The 19,976-nt window shown below is 38.1% G+C and overlaps 1 protein-coding gene across 1 annotated transcript; it reads right to left on the bottom strand.

Moving 5' to 3' along the window:
• Positions 1 to 4,480: 4,480 nt before the first annotated feature.
• LOC128114319 (probable ubiquitin carboxyl-terminal hydrolase FAF-X) lies at positions 4,481 to 17,784 on the bottom strand. The gene is made up of 7 exons (XM_052744233.1): positions 17,610 to 17,784; positions 15,153 to 15,232; positions 12,406 to 12,518; positions 10,486 to 10,704; positions 5,513 to 5,628; positions 4,750 to 5,001; positions 4,481 to 4,673 (listed from the first exon to the last, which is right to left on the bottom strand). Exons 1-7 carry the CDS (start codon positions 17,618 to 17,620, stop codon positions 4,496 to 4,498), a joined length of 969 nt encoding a protein of 322 aa, XP_052600193.1. The 5' UTR covers positions 17,621 to 17,784; the 3' UTR covers positions 4,481 to 4,495.
• Between the last annotated feature and the right edge of the window lie 2,192 nt (positions 17,785 to 19,976).

Here is a 19,976-nt window from a genome sequence, read left to right on the forward strand (position 1 = left end):
CGACCGCCTGGCCAAGGTGACACTTTTTTTTTTTTTTTTTTTTTTGGTTTTTCGAGACAGGGTTTCTCTGTGTAGCTTTGCGCCTTTCCTGGGACTCACTTGGTAGTCCAGGCTGGCCTCGAACTCACAGAGATCCGCCTGGCTCTGCCTCCCGAGTGCTGGGATTAAAGGCGTGCGCCACCACCGCCCGGCCACTTTTTTTTTTTAATTTTTTTTTTTTAATGCCGAATGCCATTTATTGAAGGAGGGAGGAGGTCTTAAATACAGGCTTACAGCACAATGGGAGAACCCCGGAGGGCAGAAGTTCACTACCCATGTTTTACAATCTTGCATCTAAGCAGTTAATGCCAAGGTGACACTTTTTAACACATACATACCTCAGTGCAGCCACGGACACCTGGAACTGGAGGTTGGAGGTTCCTGCCCTGTCCGGAAACTGCCTGGCCGGCCATGGAACTACCTTAAGTCATGTTTTCAATGGTCTAAGGCAGGCCGAGCTCTCCATGGTTAGTCTCAGGTCACTATGCTGGTTACTTTTTGGAGGCATCTGAGAAGAGAGACTCTCACTGAAGAATTGTCTCCATCAAATTGGCCTGTAGGCAGGTCTGTGGGGGCATTTTCTTGATTAAAGGTTGATGTGCAAGGGCCCAGCCTACTGTGTATGTGGGTCTGGGTGGTCTAGGCCAGCAAGTTAGCACACTATGAAGAGCAAGCCAGTAAGCAGTGTTCCTCCATGGTCTCTGCTTCAGTTCCTGCCTCAGTTATGGCCTCTCCATGGTCTCCATGGCCTGTCTCTGTGGCTTGTCTCCATGGTCTCTTTCTGTGGCCTCTCTCCGTAAGATTCTAAATTACAGCATTTAACTCACAAAAATATCATTTCAATGCAATGAGACACTAAGGTTAGGTAGAATGAACATAAGGCCAACTTTGGTATCTTTAGGTTCTTTACACTAATTCTAATTCTGCCCCAGAATGGTTTTAATCTTAGGTCAAATGATACTTTTAAAGAATTATTTATTAGTTGATTGCCATGGACCAGACCCTACCTGTTGCTTAGCCACCCAGCTCTTGCATCTCTCCAACAATCCCTGTGTGAGCATAGTAAACAGGTTTGCAGATTCCAGTTTGGCACTGGAATCTGAATCCAGTCTGCATGCTTCCCATAATACTGTGCTAGTCTAGGCTGTAGCCTGACTGTTGTTGACCTTCAACCTCTTGTTTTACTTCAAGAGCAACAAAGTAGGACTCACGATTAAAAAAAAAGACAATCCACAAAGTTATGAGTCTACAGTATTCAACTTTCTGAAAATAAAGGAAGGTGGGCCCAAAATGTACCCAAAATATTAGTTTTTAGCTAGTAACGGACAAGTTTTAAAAATCCAAACTTGGGCTGGAGAGATGGCTCAGCGGTTAAGAGCACTGGCTGCTCTTCCAGAGGTCCTGAGTTCAATTCCCAGCAACCACATGGTGGCTCACAACCATCTGTAATGAGATCTGGCACACAATAATAAATAAATAAATCTTTAAAAAAAAAAAAAAATCCAAACTTGTTAAGGGATTTTCCCCCTAAAATATAACAAATATATATCAAATGGCAAACTACTACAAAAAGTTTTAGACATTTAACACCATTTTCTGTATGTTCTAGGATGAGTCACACAGCTTAAGGACCAACAACATTCCTAATGCAAACAGGCACATGACATACACAAAATTAGACATCTATCACCTGCCCTCCTCAACCAGGGACAGGTCGAAATATCCTAAAAATCCATATTTCCCTTCTTGTTGACTGAACCTAAGGCCTCACTGAATTATATCTCTATCCTTTCCATACTTTTTTAAAATCACATTTTAATTATTTCCCCATTAACAAAAAAGATCCTTAGAGGTAAAGATAGTGGTTTGCTACAGATGTCTCATGACTCACATATGTACTCAAATAACATGGGTTTTATCATTTAAATGGTAAGTTATTCATTAAAGTTGCAATATGCAAAATATATGGGAAATAGTTTTCTAAGTATTTAATGCAAAAATGATATAAACTTAAGCACTTTAAAAACAAATTCTCGGCCGGGCGGTGGTGGCGCACGCCTTTAATCCCAGCACTCGGGAGGCAGAGCCAGGCGGATCTCTGTGAGTTCGAGGCCAGCCTGGGCTACCAAGTGAGTTCCAGGAAAGGCGCAAAGCTACACAGAGAAACCCTGTCTCGAAAAACCAAAAAAAAAAAAAAAAATCTCAAAATCAAGAAAAACTAATTTATGTAGCTCTTAGCTCTTATTCTATTATATACATACATACATACATACATACATACATACATACATACATATACATGCACACATACACACACACATATATACACACACATATATACATATATATATAGGTTTTTCAAGACAAGGTTTCTCTGTGTAGCTTTGGAGCCTGTCCTGGAATTCACTCTGTAGCCCAGGCTGCCCTGAAACTCACAGAGATCCTCCTGCCTCTGCCTCCTGAATGCTGGGATTAAAAGCCTGCGCCTCCACCACCCTGCTACATATATATATATATATATATATATATATATATATATATATATATATTTTTTTTTTTTTTTAAAGACAGTCTCAATATGTAGCCCTAGCTAGCCTCAAGGTTGTAGCAAATCTTCCTGCCTCTGCCTCTCCAGTGTTGAGATTTCAGTTGTGCACCACCACACCCATCTGTGTATTTCATGATTTAAGCCATTAACTGGAATTGGTCACATGAACAGGCCCCTTTCTTCAATCATGTTCAAATATTATCTCCTGTATTCCCTTTTAATCAATTTCCCAGTTTATAGCAAAACTCACAAATAACTAATGATGACATTCAACAATAAATTTATCAAACACATAATCAGCTACCAAATAATTATGCTACTTTAGAAAGTTTGAGATTAACAATCTTGTAAATTTAATCAGAACAACATTCAAATTTCAACTTTAATGTAGAATGCTAACATTATTAATTTAAGTGACAGCCATTCCAAGTTTAAGTATTTATTTAGTTTAAAAAAAAAAGTGAAGTTTTTGACCTGGTTAAGCTTTTAGGCTTTCGAGAAACAGTTCAGCTGAGACCCATTCGGATGGGACACAGAGGCTTCCAGTCTGAGGAAACAGGATCAGCTGAGGAACTGGCGAGGTGAGGTAGCTGTAGCTTGTTCTGCTTCTCTGATCTTTCAGCATTCACCCAAATACCAGGCCTGGGTTTGTTTTTATTAATAAGACCTGTTAAGATTCGTGCTACAGTAGTGTGTGTATGTGAATGTTTACTGCCCCAGATTCCTTGGTGGACATTCCAATTTCCAGGATAACGGTATCAGAAGTTGAGATTTTTGAGAGGTGATGGAGTTGTATGGATAAAATCCTTATGAGGAAGATGAGTCTGCTGAGAGCAGCCAGAGGAATCCCCACTTCTGCCATGTGACGTTAGAGCACAAAGATGGCCATCCATGAAAGCGTTCAGTCATCACTAGAATTCTATCACGCTGCCACTCTGTTCTTGGGCTTCCAGACTTGGCAAGAAACACATTCCCACTGTTTACAAACTACTCAGCACATGCTGTTTGGTGACTGCAGTGCTGATGGGCTGATTGGATTGGGTAGGACAATAAAGGAAGTGGGAAACCAAGGCAAGAGGAAGCAATGGAGTTGTCTTCAGCAAGGTGTGGCCAGAAGATGAAGGTAGGGCAGAGGTGCCAGCACCAGATTTTTCCAGAAATTTTTAAGTAGGTAAATATGGTGCGCATCCAACTCACCAGATTGTGAGAAGCAGGGAAAATACATCCAGCCCCAATGGTTGTAGCCACATAGCAGCTAGGGGAGAGATGTCTCCTGAGTAAAGCATGCTGCTGTGCCCCTGCTAACCACCCACACTTACTTGGAGAATTCACATGAGTGAGAAGGAAGCTGTGGTTGCCAGAAGCTACAGAGAGGCTTCTTAATGGTGCACTGTACCAACTGGGAGAATTCACTGCCCAGCATGCTACAGAGTCTCAGGTATGTTCCTCATTCATTGTGAACACTTTTCTGCCTATTGGTTGTGGTGATATTTTATTTGTGCTTTAATAAATAAAGCTTGCCTGGAGATCAGAGGAAAAAGGAAGCCATTATAAGTAAACAAAGAAGTCAGGCAGCGGTAGCACACACCCTTAATCCTATCACTTAGCAGGCAGGATCTCTGTGAGTTCAAGGCCACACTGGAAACAACCAGGTGTGGTGGCACATGCCTTAAATTCCAACACTAGTTAACCAAGGAGGTCTGTAAAGACAGACATACAGACAGAAAGTGACAGAGCTGGGCAGGAAGAGGAAGTGATGTAGCTGGGCAGAGAGAGCAAATCAGAGGGCAGAACAGCAAGGCATATAGACGTGGGTAGACAGGAAGTAACTCGCAGTTGGAAGCTGCAGAGTTGGTGAGGTAAAGTTGGCTGGTAGCTTTCCCTATTTCTCTGATCTCTCTATGGCTTTCACCACCCCACCCCACCCAAAAAAGTGAAAGGCCTCACAGCCATCCTCTCTGCCGTGAGCCACTCCTCTTCCTCAGGATTTCCATGCCGATGGGTATAGTATGACACACTAGAAATTACCTTATTGACTTCATTCAGTGCATTCATCTTTCCATTGAAAGAAGAAATTTGCAATAATCTGTAAAAGAAACTCAGTTTTACATTGATGGTAGAAATTCCTGTACAAGATTACTTCCAAAGATTAAGGAACTTACCTAAGTATCATTTTTAACCTAAATATTTCTAAGTTCTTTACAGTTTCTTCTTGTCCAGGAACCCGGGAAGCTAAATTCTTCAAAGATTTAATAATCATTGAAAGAGCATCATTTTTGGCTTCATTCTTTGCTTCTTTCTTCAGTTCTTCATCAGTTAAGTTTTCTAAAAACTGTGGAACCATTTCTATTATTGGAAGAAAGTATTTCTTCACTGTGTGAAGAGTGAGAAACTCATAGCACTGTCCGAATGGTCTGAAATAAGATAGGAAACTTCTGTAAATACTCAATTTCTTCATCAATTTAGGAAATTCTCACAGTACATGTAGTATTTTTAAAACATCCAAATAACAACTAAGAAAAATCTCCACTTCAACTACTACTTGTTTTTAGATTTTGTGTGTGTGTGCGCGCGCACATTTGCATTTGGATTGGAATATGTGCATGTGAGAGCAGGTACCCTCAGAGGCCAGAGCTATCAGATCCCTTGGAGATGGTGTTAAAGACAATTGTGAGCCACTTGCTGTAGGTGCTGGGAACAGAACTCAGGACATCTGAAAGAATATCCACTTAACTAACCACTGAGACATCCTCACTACTCCATTCCCCGCCCCCCAGGAGCTGAGGACCGAACCCAGGGCCTTGCGCTTTAGGCAAGCGCTCTATCACTGAGCTAAAGCCCCAACCCCCTCCATTTCTTAATTGAGCCAAAATAAACTCAGAAACTAACAGAAAACTGAACATTTCATTTTAAAAGATAACTTACTTAATAAGGGCTGCAATTATCTGAACGTTCAATGCTGATCCATTAATAAAACGATCGTGCAATGTCTGGAATCCATTTAAAGTGCCAAATTTGTTGAGGAGATCCACTAGCCAACCCTGTAATACAATTAACATCAAAGTTTACTTTTTTGGCTTTTAAGAAAAATCAAAGTACTATTTTGACTGACACATTAAAACCAATTGATGTTAAACCATTCATGAAGGACTTCGAAACATTCACAGTAATCCGTCTATGATGAAGCATAAGTAGCAAGCACAAATTAGATTGTAGGAACACACTGCTCCTATCAGTATTGCTAGTGAAGAATTAAAACCATGTTTCTGTCTCAGCAATCACACTGTACGAGAATGTGGCTTTCCTAAGTACCTAAAAATACCTATATTAAAATAATTTATGAGGTTAAAAGGCTCAAGTAATAGCAAGGAAAAGCTATTTAATAATCTAGTGTAAAAAAATTCTGAGTAAATACCCCCACCCCCAAGACAGGGCTTCTCTGTGTAACAGCCCTGGCTGTCCTGGAACTCAGAGATCTGCCTGCTTCTGTCTCCTGAGTGCTGGGATTAAAGGCATGTGCCACCATTGCCCACCCCTCAGTCAATTTCTTACTGTAGTTATAAGCAGTTAAAATTTCCATGTAAATAGAATAATCTTGAAGCCTAAAAGTGAACTGTCAATTAAAAACTGGCCCATATGTCACAGGAATTGAACACTTGTCTACCATGAGCACAGGCTGAGAAGGTTTGATACACTGCTTACATTGCAGGAGGAACAAAAAGAAAAAAAATTAAAAAAAAATTATACCATCGTATAATATGTGTTATTACTAACTAGAACATCTGGGTACTTTTGTTGACTCATATAAATGCATTCAATTCCCATCTTTACCATTTGAAAAACTCGAAATGAACTAAAAGGTTACAAAAGAATTAAATATATCTGAAAGCTAAATACTTAAGACAACCTGTTACACCTTACCACACTCTAGAAGGCCGTATTTTAAAAGCCAGTAAGGGGGAAGGAAAGGCAATTTCTCTATTATACTCTAGGCAAAAATAATGCCTACAGATATTTTTAAAAAGGGGAATGCTGAATAAAGATTTTATTGTTGTCTGGGTGATGGTGGCATATGCCTTTAATCCCAGCACTCAGGAGGCAGAGGCAGGCGGATCTCTGAGTTCAAGGTCAGCCTGGTCTAGAGTGAGTTCCAGGACAGCCAAGGCAATGCTGTCTCAAGAAACCAAGAGAAATACAAGAAGCTAATTGGAGCTATCTAAATTTTAAGTTCTCTAGGACGTCAACTATCATATTTCAGTAAGTTCAATATTTTCCTACCTTTTAATTGGCTTAGAAGACCAATTCTAGGTCATTAAATCTCAGTATTTATTTTATGTGTATGAGTATTTAGCAGTAAATATTTCACCCTGTGCACGTCTGGTGCCCAGAGGCCAGAAGAGAACATGGCATCCATTGGAGCCAAAACTGAGGAGGATTGTGAGCCACCACGTGGCTGCTGTGAACTGAATCCAGATCCTCTACAAGAGCAACAAGTGCTCTTTAACCACTGGGCCATCTCTCTAGCCCAAACCCCCTAACTATTTGGCTCACCACATCTCTTTTGGGATTACTTGTAAAAAGGAATATGTTTGTTATGTATTTTTTTAATTTCTTTAGTAGCTAGAATGAGACTACTGAGATGATATACTTAGTTCTATTCTTTCTCTCTTTTTTTTTTAATAAAGATTTTATTTATGAGTGTTTTGTCTGCATGTATATGCACTACCTGTGAGTGGAGGTTAGGAGGAGACATTAGACACCCTGAACTGGCAACATCCAACCAGTTCTACATAGAAAAAACATTTAAATGATTCCATAGCCTAGAATGTGCATGTTCTTTTTGGGGATGGTCGTTGGGGCGTACTTGCGAAACAGTCCTGGCTGTCCTGGAATTTGTGCTTTAGACCAGACTGGCCTTGAACTCAACAGATCCACCTGACACTACCTCCTAAGTGCTGGGACTAAAGGCATATGCCACCACTGCCAGGTTGTTTATGCTCTTTTAAAGGTAGTTTTCCTTTTATTTTTGGATACGTTTCTTTTAAAAAGAATAGCATATATGCCGGGCATAGTGGCATATACCTTTAATCCCAGCACTCAGGAAGGAGAGGCAGGCAGGCAGATCTCTATGAGTCTGGTCTACATATTAAGCCCAGAGCTACATAATAGAGAAATCCTGTCCCAAAAAAAAAACAACAAAAAGAATAACATACATGAATTTTACCTGAGACCCTTTCCCCTTTAACTAATCAGGTTTTTCTTATTTTAAACATTCAATTAATTTTATTTAATTATCTTTAAAATCCTAGGGAGGGAGAGAAGTATGATACAGTTAAGATAGCACCATAGAGAGTTATAGTCTCAGAGAGTTGCCAATAGCTTTATCTATCATTGGCTAAAAGCTGAGGGAGGCCACATGAGTTCAACAGTGGAGGAAATAAAGACCTGGCCACAACTTTTAGGTGATGATTAAGTAGGAAGGCTCAAAAACAGACTCGGAAGCTCAGTGACTTCCAACTTTTCAAAAGTCAACAAACAATACAAGACACTTCAAAGGGAGTGTCATAAGATAACTTACAATTGAGAAAATCCACTCCCATCAGCTATTTTTGATGATCTGAATTTTGCCACAAGTGAAGTACTACTAATCTAAAAATCCAGAATCTAAAAGCTTTCTTTAGCTAGGTGGTGGTGGCACACACCTTTAATCCCAGCACTTTGGAGGTAGAGGTAGGGGGATCTCTGTGAGTTCCAGGACAGCCAGTGCTACACAGAGGGACCGGACCCTGTGTTGGAGAAAACAACAACAAAAAATGTCTGAGTAATGACACATTTCAAATGTTCGAACTCGAGGGACTCCGTTAGTGAGGATCTATGCAAATATTCCAAAATCTGGAAGAAAAAAAATCGAAAACCCTTCTAATTCCAAGCATCATATATAAAGGATACTCAACCTTTGGAGAGTCACATTTAAAAAAATTTACGCTTCCTTTAGGTTTTATATCATAATGTCTGCATCCAACTAGGGACAGAGTTGAAAATTCTGACTAACACATCTTTGATAAGTTTTTTTTTCCTTTTTTTTTTTTTCCGGGACAGGATCTCTCTGTGTAACCTTGGCTGTCCTGGAACTCACTCTGTAGACCAGGCTGGTCTCAAACTCTCAGAAATCCTCCTGCCTCTGCTTCCCAAGTGCTGAGATTAAAGGCATGAACCACTACCTCCTGGCTGATAATTTTATTTTAAGTTTATAAAGATTTAACAATGAAGTCACAAAATTCCTCTGATTTCAGCAGCTAATAGCCAACTCCCTAGAATATGGGTAACCATAATCTAGGCTACAATACATACGAACGAACACACACACACTAAACTCAAAGGCTTTGAACACCTATCTTTTTTTTTTGACAGTTTTTATGTAAGAATCAGATTTCAAATACATAAATGTATCTTCATAAATGTCCCTCTAAAATTTGGTATTAGTTATGTTGAATAAAGTTTTATTTTTCCTTTGAGTTTCTTAAGCAGATTATTGACCCACTGAGAAAAATAAAAAAGGAAAATACAGACAGAACACATGCACGCACGCGGTTTCTCTGCATAGTCTTGGAATTCGCTTTGTAGACCAGACTAGCCTCGAACCTTGAGGCCAGTCTACCTCTGTCACTGGGACTGAAGGTGTGTGCATCACCATGTCTAGCTAGAAGGAACTTTTGAGTATGAAAATTATCTTTACTTTGATGGTAACTGGATCCTACTCAAGCTAAAATAAGCCATCTATCTAGTGGCAACACTATGAACTGGAAAAATAACAGTTCTAAGTTTAACACATTACTGGTGATTTCAAGCTCTAACCAAATAAACCGAACATTGTACACATGACTTTCATTTTTTTTTTTGGCTGGTTAGGAAAAGAAAATTCCCAGATCTCTGAAATATTTCCCTAGGGACTAGATAGATGACTCAGCTTTAAGCACTGATTGCTTTATGACAAATTAGCTTCGATTCCCAGCACCCTCATGGTGACTCTAACTCCATTTGTAGCGGATCCAGTACCCTCTTCTGGCCTCTAAAGGGCACAGGTCTGCACATGGTGTACAAACATACATACAGGCAAATTACTCATGCACATGAAATAAAAACAAATCTTTAAAAAAAGTTTCCCTAAAGTCTAAACTTAGAAACTATTATTGCTAGCACTTGCTAAAGGAAATAAAAACTATAAAAGTATAAATTTAAAAGTATATAGTAAAAAACTAAAGTACAGTCTGTTTACACTGCTACAGGAAATTTGTTTTCAACTATGTATTTTAGTAAAATTTCAAAGTTTTACTATTCTGCTTCTATTTTATAATTTCATCATTGTACTGTTGTGATGCATTACTTAAGCATGTATAACATATACCTACTTTGAAGTACAAAAAAAAATCATGGCCTATTGATCTGAGGTTTCTAATCAGTCACAATCTCCTCTATTATTATTATAGAGCAAACAGATGTTTTATATTAACCAAATTATTACTATTTCCAGGTTGAGTAAAAGGTAATAGGGATTAACTATATAGAGAGGGGAAGAAAAGCCATAAGCCCTGAACTAAAATACTATGACTATGCAAAAGGGCTCCTAGTGCTATATATCGTTTCACTTAAAAGTTTCAAAGTACATTTGCTTGTCAGATCCCAACTATTACTACACAGAAAAACTAAACAGTAGTAGAATACAATAAAACATAGCTTTGGTATAAAAGAAAGAATTCAAGCCATGATGTAAAATCCCTTTCAGAGTGTAATTAGTCTTTTTCCGTGTTAAAGGAGATTGAGATTAATACTTAAAGTTCTGTGGTAGATAGAATAAAACAATCTTAATATTTAACTTTGAAAGTAACAAACCAACACACTTTTGGTGATCGAGGGTCTGGAGAACGAGCAAAGAGTTCATCTTCAGGCACCTGAACACTTGAGGACACCGATTCACATGGACGTGTACCATTGTAGATATGGAATTTGCAATGAGGATTTAAGGCCATGGCAAGAAGTTCTAGGAGTGGAAACCAGTCTTGGGCCAACTTAGCCACACATAGCTCCACCAGGCGATGAGTATTGTTAATAATACATCTCTGTTACACATGGGAGAAAGGTGATTCAGAATGTGAAAACATTGCAATTTCAAACACAAGTTGTCATCCTAATTACCCTTATCTTAAAATTAAATGAGCTCCTCATTTTTATACTGATTACTTCAATTCTATTTAATTCATTAGTACTATGACCAAATTAATTTGCTTTATAATTTATATGGTGTGTACTTTCAAAAAGCTACCTGCTTAAAAAGGAAATAGGTACTATGAGTTGCCAAATTCTGTTCTATCTCTTCAGGCAACATACAAATTCCCATTTTGTTCTCTCTTTGGAATTCTTACACTAGAAGCAACAATTCTAAAATTGAAATAATATATCAGTTACCCCAGATGGAAGACTATACACTCACAAGCTCTGTATTTCTGAGAAATTACGTTATGTTGGGACTTTTACCCCATCATCCTCACTGAAAAAATGTTCAGACCACAAAAATATCAACTGCTTTATGACTATTTCCATAGTGAAACAAATAACAGGTTTGTAGCACTTACAGCATCTTATTAGTCCAGATACAACTTCTTTCACTCTCTAAGTGAAATCTGATTGCATCCTACAAATAACAAGTACTAAAGTATTTGCATTGTGTCTGTTCATAGTTTGGAGATATTAGGGCCCTAAGATCACTTTAAATAGTCTACTTAAAAGGGATGACAATTTATTTTCTTTTCTTTCTTTTTTTTATTGGACATTCAGTTCTTTATTAGACCATAGACACAGTATCACAGCTTCACAGAGTTAAACAAATGCAATATAAACAAAAGGAACACACTTTAAAATAATATTCTACAACAAAGAACAAAGGAAAAAATCCTGCATTGTTACAGGGTTTTACATAATGTTGAATGCTTTCTATATTCTTGGAGGAGGTCTGGCTGGCTGTCATGGATTCTCCCATAAAGTCTGGTTACTGCGTTGTAACTTGGCTTTTTTTTTTTTATGCCGAATGCCATTTATTGAAGGAGGGAGGAGGTCTTAAATACAGGCTTACAGCACAATGGGAGAACCCCGGAGGGCAGAAGTTCACTACCCGTGTTTTACAATCTTGCATCTAAGCTGTTAATGCCCAATATGCAGGATACACAGACAAGGAACTTCCCTTAAGCATTCAGGAGGGTGGAACCCGGCAGGGAATTAGCATAGGGAGGCTATCAAGGTCAAGGTCAGCGGGATGACAATTTTAAATTGAATCCAGACTAAACAACTGTTTAAAGGGTAACTCATGGCTCTGAAATATACATGTTTCTTTGCTGTCCGTTTCTGCAGTGAGTTCATTTCTCATTTCCTCTACAACACTGATCTTTCAAGTCCCCCAGACATGCATTACATTTTCTCCATCTTGGGCAAGTTTTGCCTTCCTTAACAATATATAAAATAGCAGTACATCTCACGATTGACTGTATCAGATTTTCAATAAAATGGGGTGATCTGTCTAAGGTCAAAAGGCACTGGAGAACCAGGGAGAAAGATTAAACCCAGTAATTTTAACTCTAAATCTCATGGTAGTTTTAAATGCCCATGCTGCCTCTAACAGAAATAATTCACTATAAAATTACTTTAAAAGTTACACTTTTATACTACAGTAGGCCAAATATATCATACACAAATACACACACACTTGTCCTCCCCATCCAAAGGACCACTATACAATCTGCTTTTTAAAAGTCAAATGGAAAACTCACATGAATCTCAAACTTCCAGCCACTCACTGCTTCATCTGTAAGGATTTTTGTGAATGAGATTGTTAGCCCATCTCGGAAAAATCGCTGACATGCTTCGCTTTTAACATCAAGGCCTAAAAAGGGGGAGAGAAAAAAAAACATATCACAATGCTCAACTGTGTGATGAAAGACATAATTGGAAATACAGTTGCAGAGAACTTCTGGAAAAAAGTTCACAGCATTATCATAACACTATTGTTATTTCAAAGTGTCTACACATCAGCAAGGAAACTTGATTCAGAAATAAAGTAATTTGTTTAAAAATTATTAAAGAAAACTTTATATATGTGTGGGTGGGGCCTAAGTGTATACCACGTTTCATTCAGGTACTATAAGAAGCCAGAAGAGGGTGTCTGACTCCCAGGAGCTGTTATTATATGTTGTTGTGGGACACCAGTCATGGGTGCTAGGAACTAAACCTGGGTCCCTTCTCTTCAAGAGCAGCAAACATTCATAACTAACTGCTCAGCTATCTCTTCAGGCCTCCCAAATCAAATTCTAATTATGCAAAAGTACACTCGATGTGGTAATATTAACAATAACTCAGGGCTGGAGCTATAGCTCACTGCAAGGGTAGCTTCTCTAACTTGTACAATGACCTTAGGTTTAATCATCAATTAAAAAAAAATAAAGGAGCCGGGCGGTGGTGGCACACGCCTTTAATCCCAGCACTTGGGAGGCAGAGCCAGGCGGATCTCTGTGAGTTTGAGGCTAGCCTGGACTACCAAGTGAGTTCCAGGAAAGGCGCAAAGCTACACAGAGAAACCCTGTCTCGAAAAACCAAAAAAAAAAAAAAAAAAAAAAGGAAATAAAAAATTAACCGATAACGCTATAAATTAATACACTATATATATCTTAAGCCCAAAATGATGGTCAGTACCATGTGAAGACTCTAAATATTTCATAGCATTTTGTTCTGAAAATAAGCCTTAAAATTTACATTCACAAATATTTTTAAAATATTAGTTTGCAAACTATGTACCTAGCACCCACTCCTATCTTTACTGTTCTCCAAGTGGCCAAGTAAGATGAATTGTTTCATGTTTCACTATCATCTCTTTCTTCTTCCAAGTCAAGAATCTATTTTTTCCTTTTGTCTTTTTAAAAGTTCCGTTATTTACGTGTGCGTGCACACATGCATGATTGAGGGGGTTCTAGGGAGTGCACATAGAGGTCAGAGGACAGCTTCTGGGGAGTCAGTTTGATCCTGCCACTTTTAAGTGAGTTCCAGGGGTTGAATTCAGATCACCACGCCATCTTTTCAGCCCTACAATTTTTTATCTTTACTTCATCTCATCTGATTTAAAAAAGACAACAGAGCCATGTGTCACCAATACAAAGAATGACTTTAACGTCTCAATCTATATAAAATATATTTGATTTTGATTGTACAATATGAGTGACATTGAAACTTTAAAAATGGAGCATCATGTAAAATAAACTATGGTGCTCTAAATCAGTATGGGAGAGGAATACAAATCTACTGAATGTCAATGGCACTAACTGAAATACCGTATTTTTACTACATAGTTAATGTTTAGACTATAAAACTAGCAAAATTCACTTAAATTGTGAAAAACAATCATAATCTGATTAAACTTTTTTCATAGCTTTTCAAGATTGGTAAGGCATAACAAACATTCTTTAAACAAAGGAGGAATAACTGATGTAAGATAAAATTTCCCCTTGCCAGGGAGTGACATGAACCCAAGCAAGGTACTATAAAAATGTTAATTTGGCAATAACTAATACAATCGCTTTTTGTTAGTTATGACACACCCAGAACAGTTATGTTTGGGTACATGTCTTCCAAAGGTTTGGTCTCCACTCTGTGGTGATATGGGGAGACTTGGCAAACCCTTGTAAAAGGTAGAATCTTTTGAGAAATCTGAAAAGTAGGGGTCTGCCCTCTTGTGAGATCCCTTATCTTTCTCATTTCCTGGACACCAAAAGGTGAGCAGCTTTGCTCTACCCACACATTTTCCCCTGACCCTAACTGTAACCCTATGAAATCTCAAGAACTGTGAGCCAATAAAGCTTTGGTTTGTAAGTTGTTTATTATCTGTCACAGTAATAAAAAGATAATACAAAAGACTATCTTAGAAAATAAATGTTGCTCCTTTTAATTTCCAGTGCCTTAGCCAGGTGGTGGCAGCACACATCTTTAATCCCAGCACATGAGAGGCAGAGGCAGGTGGATCTCTGAGTTTGAGGCCAGCCTGGTCTACAGAGTGAGTTCCAGGACACAGCCAGGGTTACTCAAGAAACTCCACTCCCTCAAATTCCAGTGCCTTAAAAAGCAAACTGAGCACCATTACTAAGAGAATTCAGGGGCTGGAGAGATGGCTCAGAGGTTAAGAGCACTGGCTGTTCTTCCAAAGGTCCTGAGTTTAATTCCCAGCAAGCACATGGTGGCTCACAACCATCTGTAAATGAGATCTGGTGCCCTCTTCTGGCCTGCACGGATCTGTGCAGACAGAACACTGTATACATAATAAATAAATAAATCCTTAAAAAAAAGAAATATGAATACACACACACTTTCTGTCTAGCAATCTTGAGGGTTGTCCTTTTTAAACAGATGTGAGCTCTATCTTTAAGCTAACTATATATACACTTGTCTTTTAACAGAAAAATAAAGTTTTCAGGAGTAAAGTGAAAATATATCTAGTAGCATGCATTTGGAAAAGCACGACACTGAAACATACCTTTCTTACTAAGATCAATAGCAGCTTCTAGAAGCACTTCTAATTCCCCTTTCGGCAAAACTGGAACGACCCATCGAGGCCTAGGAATTTACAAAATAAAGAGGCTTACTGGTTATGCACTAAATAAAAGAGGTACTATAGTCAGTTACTAATTACAATTAGTTATTTTCACTATGAAAACATTAAGTAGGCCGGGCGGTGGCGGTACACGCCTTGAAACCCAGCACTCGGAAGGTAGAGGCAGGTGGATCTCTGTGAGTTCGAGGCCAGCCTGGTCTACAAAGCGAATTTCAGGATAGGCTCCAAAGCTACACAGAGAAACCCTGTCTCAGAAAAAAACAAAAAACATTAAGTATTAACTAAAATAACATTAAATATTAAAACAGTGGGGCTGGTTGAATCATTTTTTACAATTAAGCATCATTTGTTGTCTCTACAAGCAGACTTCTAAAAAATATTAAAAAAACTACTATAATAAAGTATCAATTAGGCATCACAGAGGCCTATTATTAAATCTTCACAGGCAAAGGCTTTCAGAATTCAGATTAGAAAAGGCATGCCTTGAAATTCTTCACAAAGAACAAAAGCTTCAGGAGGCCAAGACTGATTATTTATGCCTTATAATCTATCAACTTTTTCTAAAGGATCTGCAGAATCCACAGGTGTCTCTCCCTTAAACAAGGATGCAGCGTTCTCTCTAGTTTCAGTGCTGACCCAAACATCTGGCCATCTATCCTTTTCATAGGCCTTCTCAATCATCACCATTTAATTCACCCATTGTTCCCCAGAAGAGTCAACCTTCTAGCCAACCACTGAACTCTCTCCTAAGAGCTGGTAAAATTCCCAACCACTCTTGCCCCTTTATTTAATAAAAGCACTTCATTAATAACCTATTAGAAACAAATAACTATCATCATTTATTTAAAAATGTCCTTTGCATTTTTCTTTCATAAAGAATTGTTTTTATGCAACCTAGTATCTAAACCTGCATATTTTACCAACCACCAGACAAAACTGAAATGTAACAATGCAGCTTTCTGTTATGTCATCTGTGCTGTTAAGAACAATCAAGGATTTTATAAATATCCTTAACATTGATTTGACAATAATTCATTGCATGCAACTATTACAAGCTGCTACTACAAGCATGTATATTTCTCTTAAATGTTCCCTTTAAAATGAGTCAATTGAGAGAATATTTCAAACAAGTAAAACAAGTTATAAAATTATAGTAAGATTTTATATTTATAGAAAAATACATACATAATTGTAAACACAAATATGGAAAAATGTACTCCTGATTTATGTTAAGAGAAATTTTTGGTTGAGATATGTGGGGAAGGGGCTAGATAAATTTTATCTACTTACTATATGTTACACAACATAGTTCTGGGCTTAACAATGCATACTAATTACTAAGAAATTCAGATTTTTGTTGGTGTGTTTTTTTCAGATAGGGTCTCACTATGTGTGTGGGTCTCTGGCTGTCCTAGAACTTACTCTGTAGACCAGGCTGGCCTTGAACTCACAGAGATTTGCCTGCCTCTGCCTCCCAAGTGCTGCGATTATTTATGTGTGCCACCACCGCCCGGCTCCGTTTTCTTTTTAATGCAAAGGATTTTTATTTCTCCATTCATGTATTCAACAGTTTTGACTTTTATTAAGAAAAAATACAACAAAAAGGCAAAATCCCTATATTTTCATTATTCTTTTAAAAATACTCCCATTTTTAATCAATTAATTTGTGTGTATGAGTGCTCTGTCTGCATGTATGATTGGTGCCTTTAGAGGCCAGAAGAGCCTGGACTCCCTGGGTCTGGAGTAATAGACGACAGCTGTGAGCTGCCATGTGGGTGCCAGCAACAGAATCAAAGTCCTCTGGAAAAGCAGCAAGTACTCTTCATGGCTGAGCCATTGCTCCAGTGCCCACTACCCTTTCTGAGGGGCCCTTGTTGAGCTCACACTACCCAGTGAGGACTACGTTCAGATAGGGGTTTTTCTTTTTGTTTTTAATATGCTCTTCTGTTTCTTTACATCCTTTCCTTACCCTGAAGAATATCTTAAAAGTGTCATTCTCTTGAGTCAGCATGAAGGGCATGCTCTGAGAAACATCTCATGACCTGGTTTGCTTCAGGGCTACCCTAAAGTTATTAAAGTTAGTCAAGAACCAACATGCCCACTGAAAAGAAGCTTCATCAACTCTTAAAAAGGCAAACTACACAAACAGTTCTACTTTGGAAATGAACAACTAGGGCCATATAGTTAACTTCACTAATGTTCTCGCTCTTTTTCATTATATCCAACAAGACCCATGTGTTATAAAGTACTTGATAGTGACTATGATGGGGAGATTAGGCAGTAGATTCCTCTTCACCGTCTTTGTGTTACCTGTCACATATAATGCTGAAAAACTTGTTTTCTTATGCATCATACACACTAGAAACAAAAACAACTGACCTGTTGATCATATCGTCTAACTTTGCCAAGTCAGTATGTGGAAATGCAGGTTCCTCATCTTCAATCTGTGGAGGGGCATCACCTTGACCTTGCTCATCAGGAGGAGTTGCCGGGGAATTCTCATTGGAAGAATCAGGCGATGAAGTCTTGATTAAAAATTAAACATTCCAGATATAAGTTTCTATAACACACACACACACACACACACACACACACACACACACACACACACACACACACACAGTAGTCTAAACACTAAGAGATTAGCATTAGTTTTTAAAATGTTAGTAGCATAAAATTTTACAAAGGCATCATTGAAAGCTTATGATTTAATATAGTCTTTCAAAGTTTGTGCTGGATTACAAGATGAAGTAGCAACCTAATGATGAACTTTTACACTAAGGAGGGAGAACACAGCTAAGTCACCAGGCAGAGAATTCAAATGCTAGAAGTCCCATACAAATAGCTAATTTGAAGTCTATAACTTTAGAAATCTGTTTTGTTTTAAACAACCAACAAAACACTTTGTCCTGTATTTACATGCTCACAGAAAATAGAGACAAAACCAATTTTAAACATCTATAATACCACACCAACAAATAAAACACCAGCAATGACATTTTAATTACCTCCTTGCGATCTTTTTATGAACTAATGAAAACTGTCCATGTATGCATAAAATTTCAATAAAATTGGGACTGTATCTGTCCCTTTTCATTCAATATCTAAGTAGTCAAAATTATCAGCATTACATAAATTAATACAATGAGTCTTTGTCATGTATAAATCTTGTAGAAACACATTTTTCTTTAGGACAGGACACTAGAAATATTAACTACAACAGTATAGACAATTTCTTTTAAAACAATTGGCATACATAGTCAAATTACATTCTAGAACTTTCTCAGATACATCTGAGGAACGTCCATCCCACTTGTCACTGGTTTTTATGACATACTAGGAGACTTAAAATTTATTCTATATGTACAGATTTTAAAGTTAAAAATTTCATTAAGAAATTCCCTTTATGGGCCAGCAAGATGGCTTATTAACGCTCTTGCCACTGAGCCTGGTGACTCGAATTAAACACCCAGAACACACATTGTACAGAAGTGACTCCCTCAGGTTATCTTTTAATTTCTCTTAATGTCAGTACATGTAAAGTTTATGAGAAACTGAGCCCTGGGCTGGAGGGATGACTCAGCAGTTAAGAGCACCCACTGGTCTTTCAGAGGACTAGAGTTCAATTCCCAGGACCCATACCAGGGAGATCTCACACCACTTCTGTAGGTATCTGTACTTATGTGTACATACCCATACATAATTAAAAATAACAGAAAGAAAAAACAAACAAAAACTAAGCCCTAAATCAGGCGCTGACTAAATCTTTGGTTGCTTCTTTGTGGTCCAACAGTATCAGAGCTTGTGAAATAATTAAAATCCTAACATTAAATAATATAAAATAGCCTGGGTAGTGGTGGCACACACCTTTAATCCCAGCACTTGGGAGGTAAAGGCAGACGGATCTCTGTAGGTTCAAAGCCAGCCTGGTCTACAAAGCGAGTTCTAGAATAACCAGGGCTACAGAGAAACCCTGTCTCAAATAATCAAAACCAAAACCAAAACAAAACATAGCAATAAGAAACAATGAGAAATTTTATAGGTAAACAGAGTGGTTCAATAGGTAAGAATGTAATTTGCTTTTGTTCTTTTGTTTTAAAAATGCAAGTTGGCTGGGCGGTGGTGGCGCACGCCTTTAATCCCAGCACTCGGGAGGCAGAGCCAGGCGGATCTCTGTGAGTTCGAGGCCAGCCTGGGCTACCAAGTGAGTCCCAGGAAAGGCGCAAAGCTACACAGAGAAACCCTGTCTCGAAAAACAAAAAAACAAAAAAAACAAAAAAAATTAAAAATGCAAGTTATCTTCAATAGATGAGCACAATGTGCATATATTAATACCTAACAGACATGTAATATTACTATCACAAACCTAAGACCTCTAAAAATCAAGTATATTTTAAAATAAAAGTAACATGTCTTTTTAAAACACAGAGGCTCTGCCTGAGTGCTGAGATTAAAGGCATGCGCTACCACCACCTGGCCTGACTGACTTTTTTGTTGTTGTTGTTGTCTTTAGATATTTTTTATTTCTTCAATTTTTATTGTCAGGAGTGACTGAAATAAAAAATAAGCAATAATACTGACTGACTTTTAAAAGCTTCAATTTATCTGTTCCTTATCTGCTAAGTTTATTTAAAAAAAAACCCACATGAACACAGAACACATAGTCAAGTACCATATTTGATAGGGGTAATCACATGATCAAGGCACCATCTTAAATAAGGGCAACCATGTGGTCTAGCCACCATC

Source organism: Peromyscus californicus, unplaced genomic scaffold, assembly GCF_007827085.1.
Source record: "Peromyscus californicus insignis strain IS unplaced genomic scaffold, ASM782708v3 Scaffold_10__1_contigs__length_136768540, whole genome shotgun sequence".
Lineage (NCBI taxonomy): Eukaryota > Metazoa > Chordata > Mammalia > Rodentia > Cricetidae > Peromyscus > Peromyscus californicus.

Coding starts and splice junctions, on each gene's coding strand:
- LOC128114319 (XM_052744233.1), bottom strand. Junction 12,519..15,152: donor TATTGATCTTAGTAAGAAAG/GTATGTTTCAGT, acceptor CCCCCTTTTTAG/GCCTTGATGTTAAAAGCGAA. Junction 10,705..12,405: donor GCTGGAAGTTTGAGATTCAT/GTGAGTTTTCCA, acceptor CATGTGTAACAG/AGATGTATTATTAACAATAC.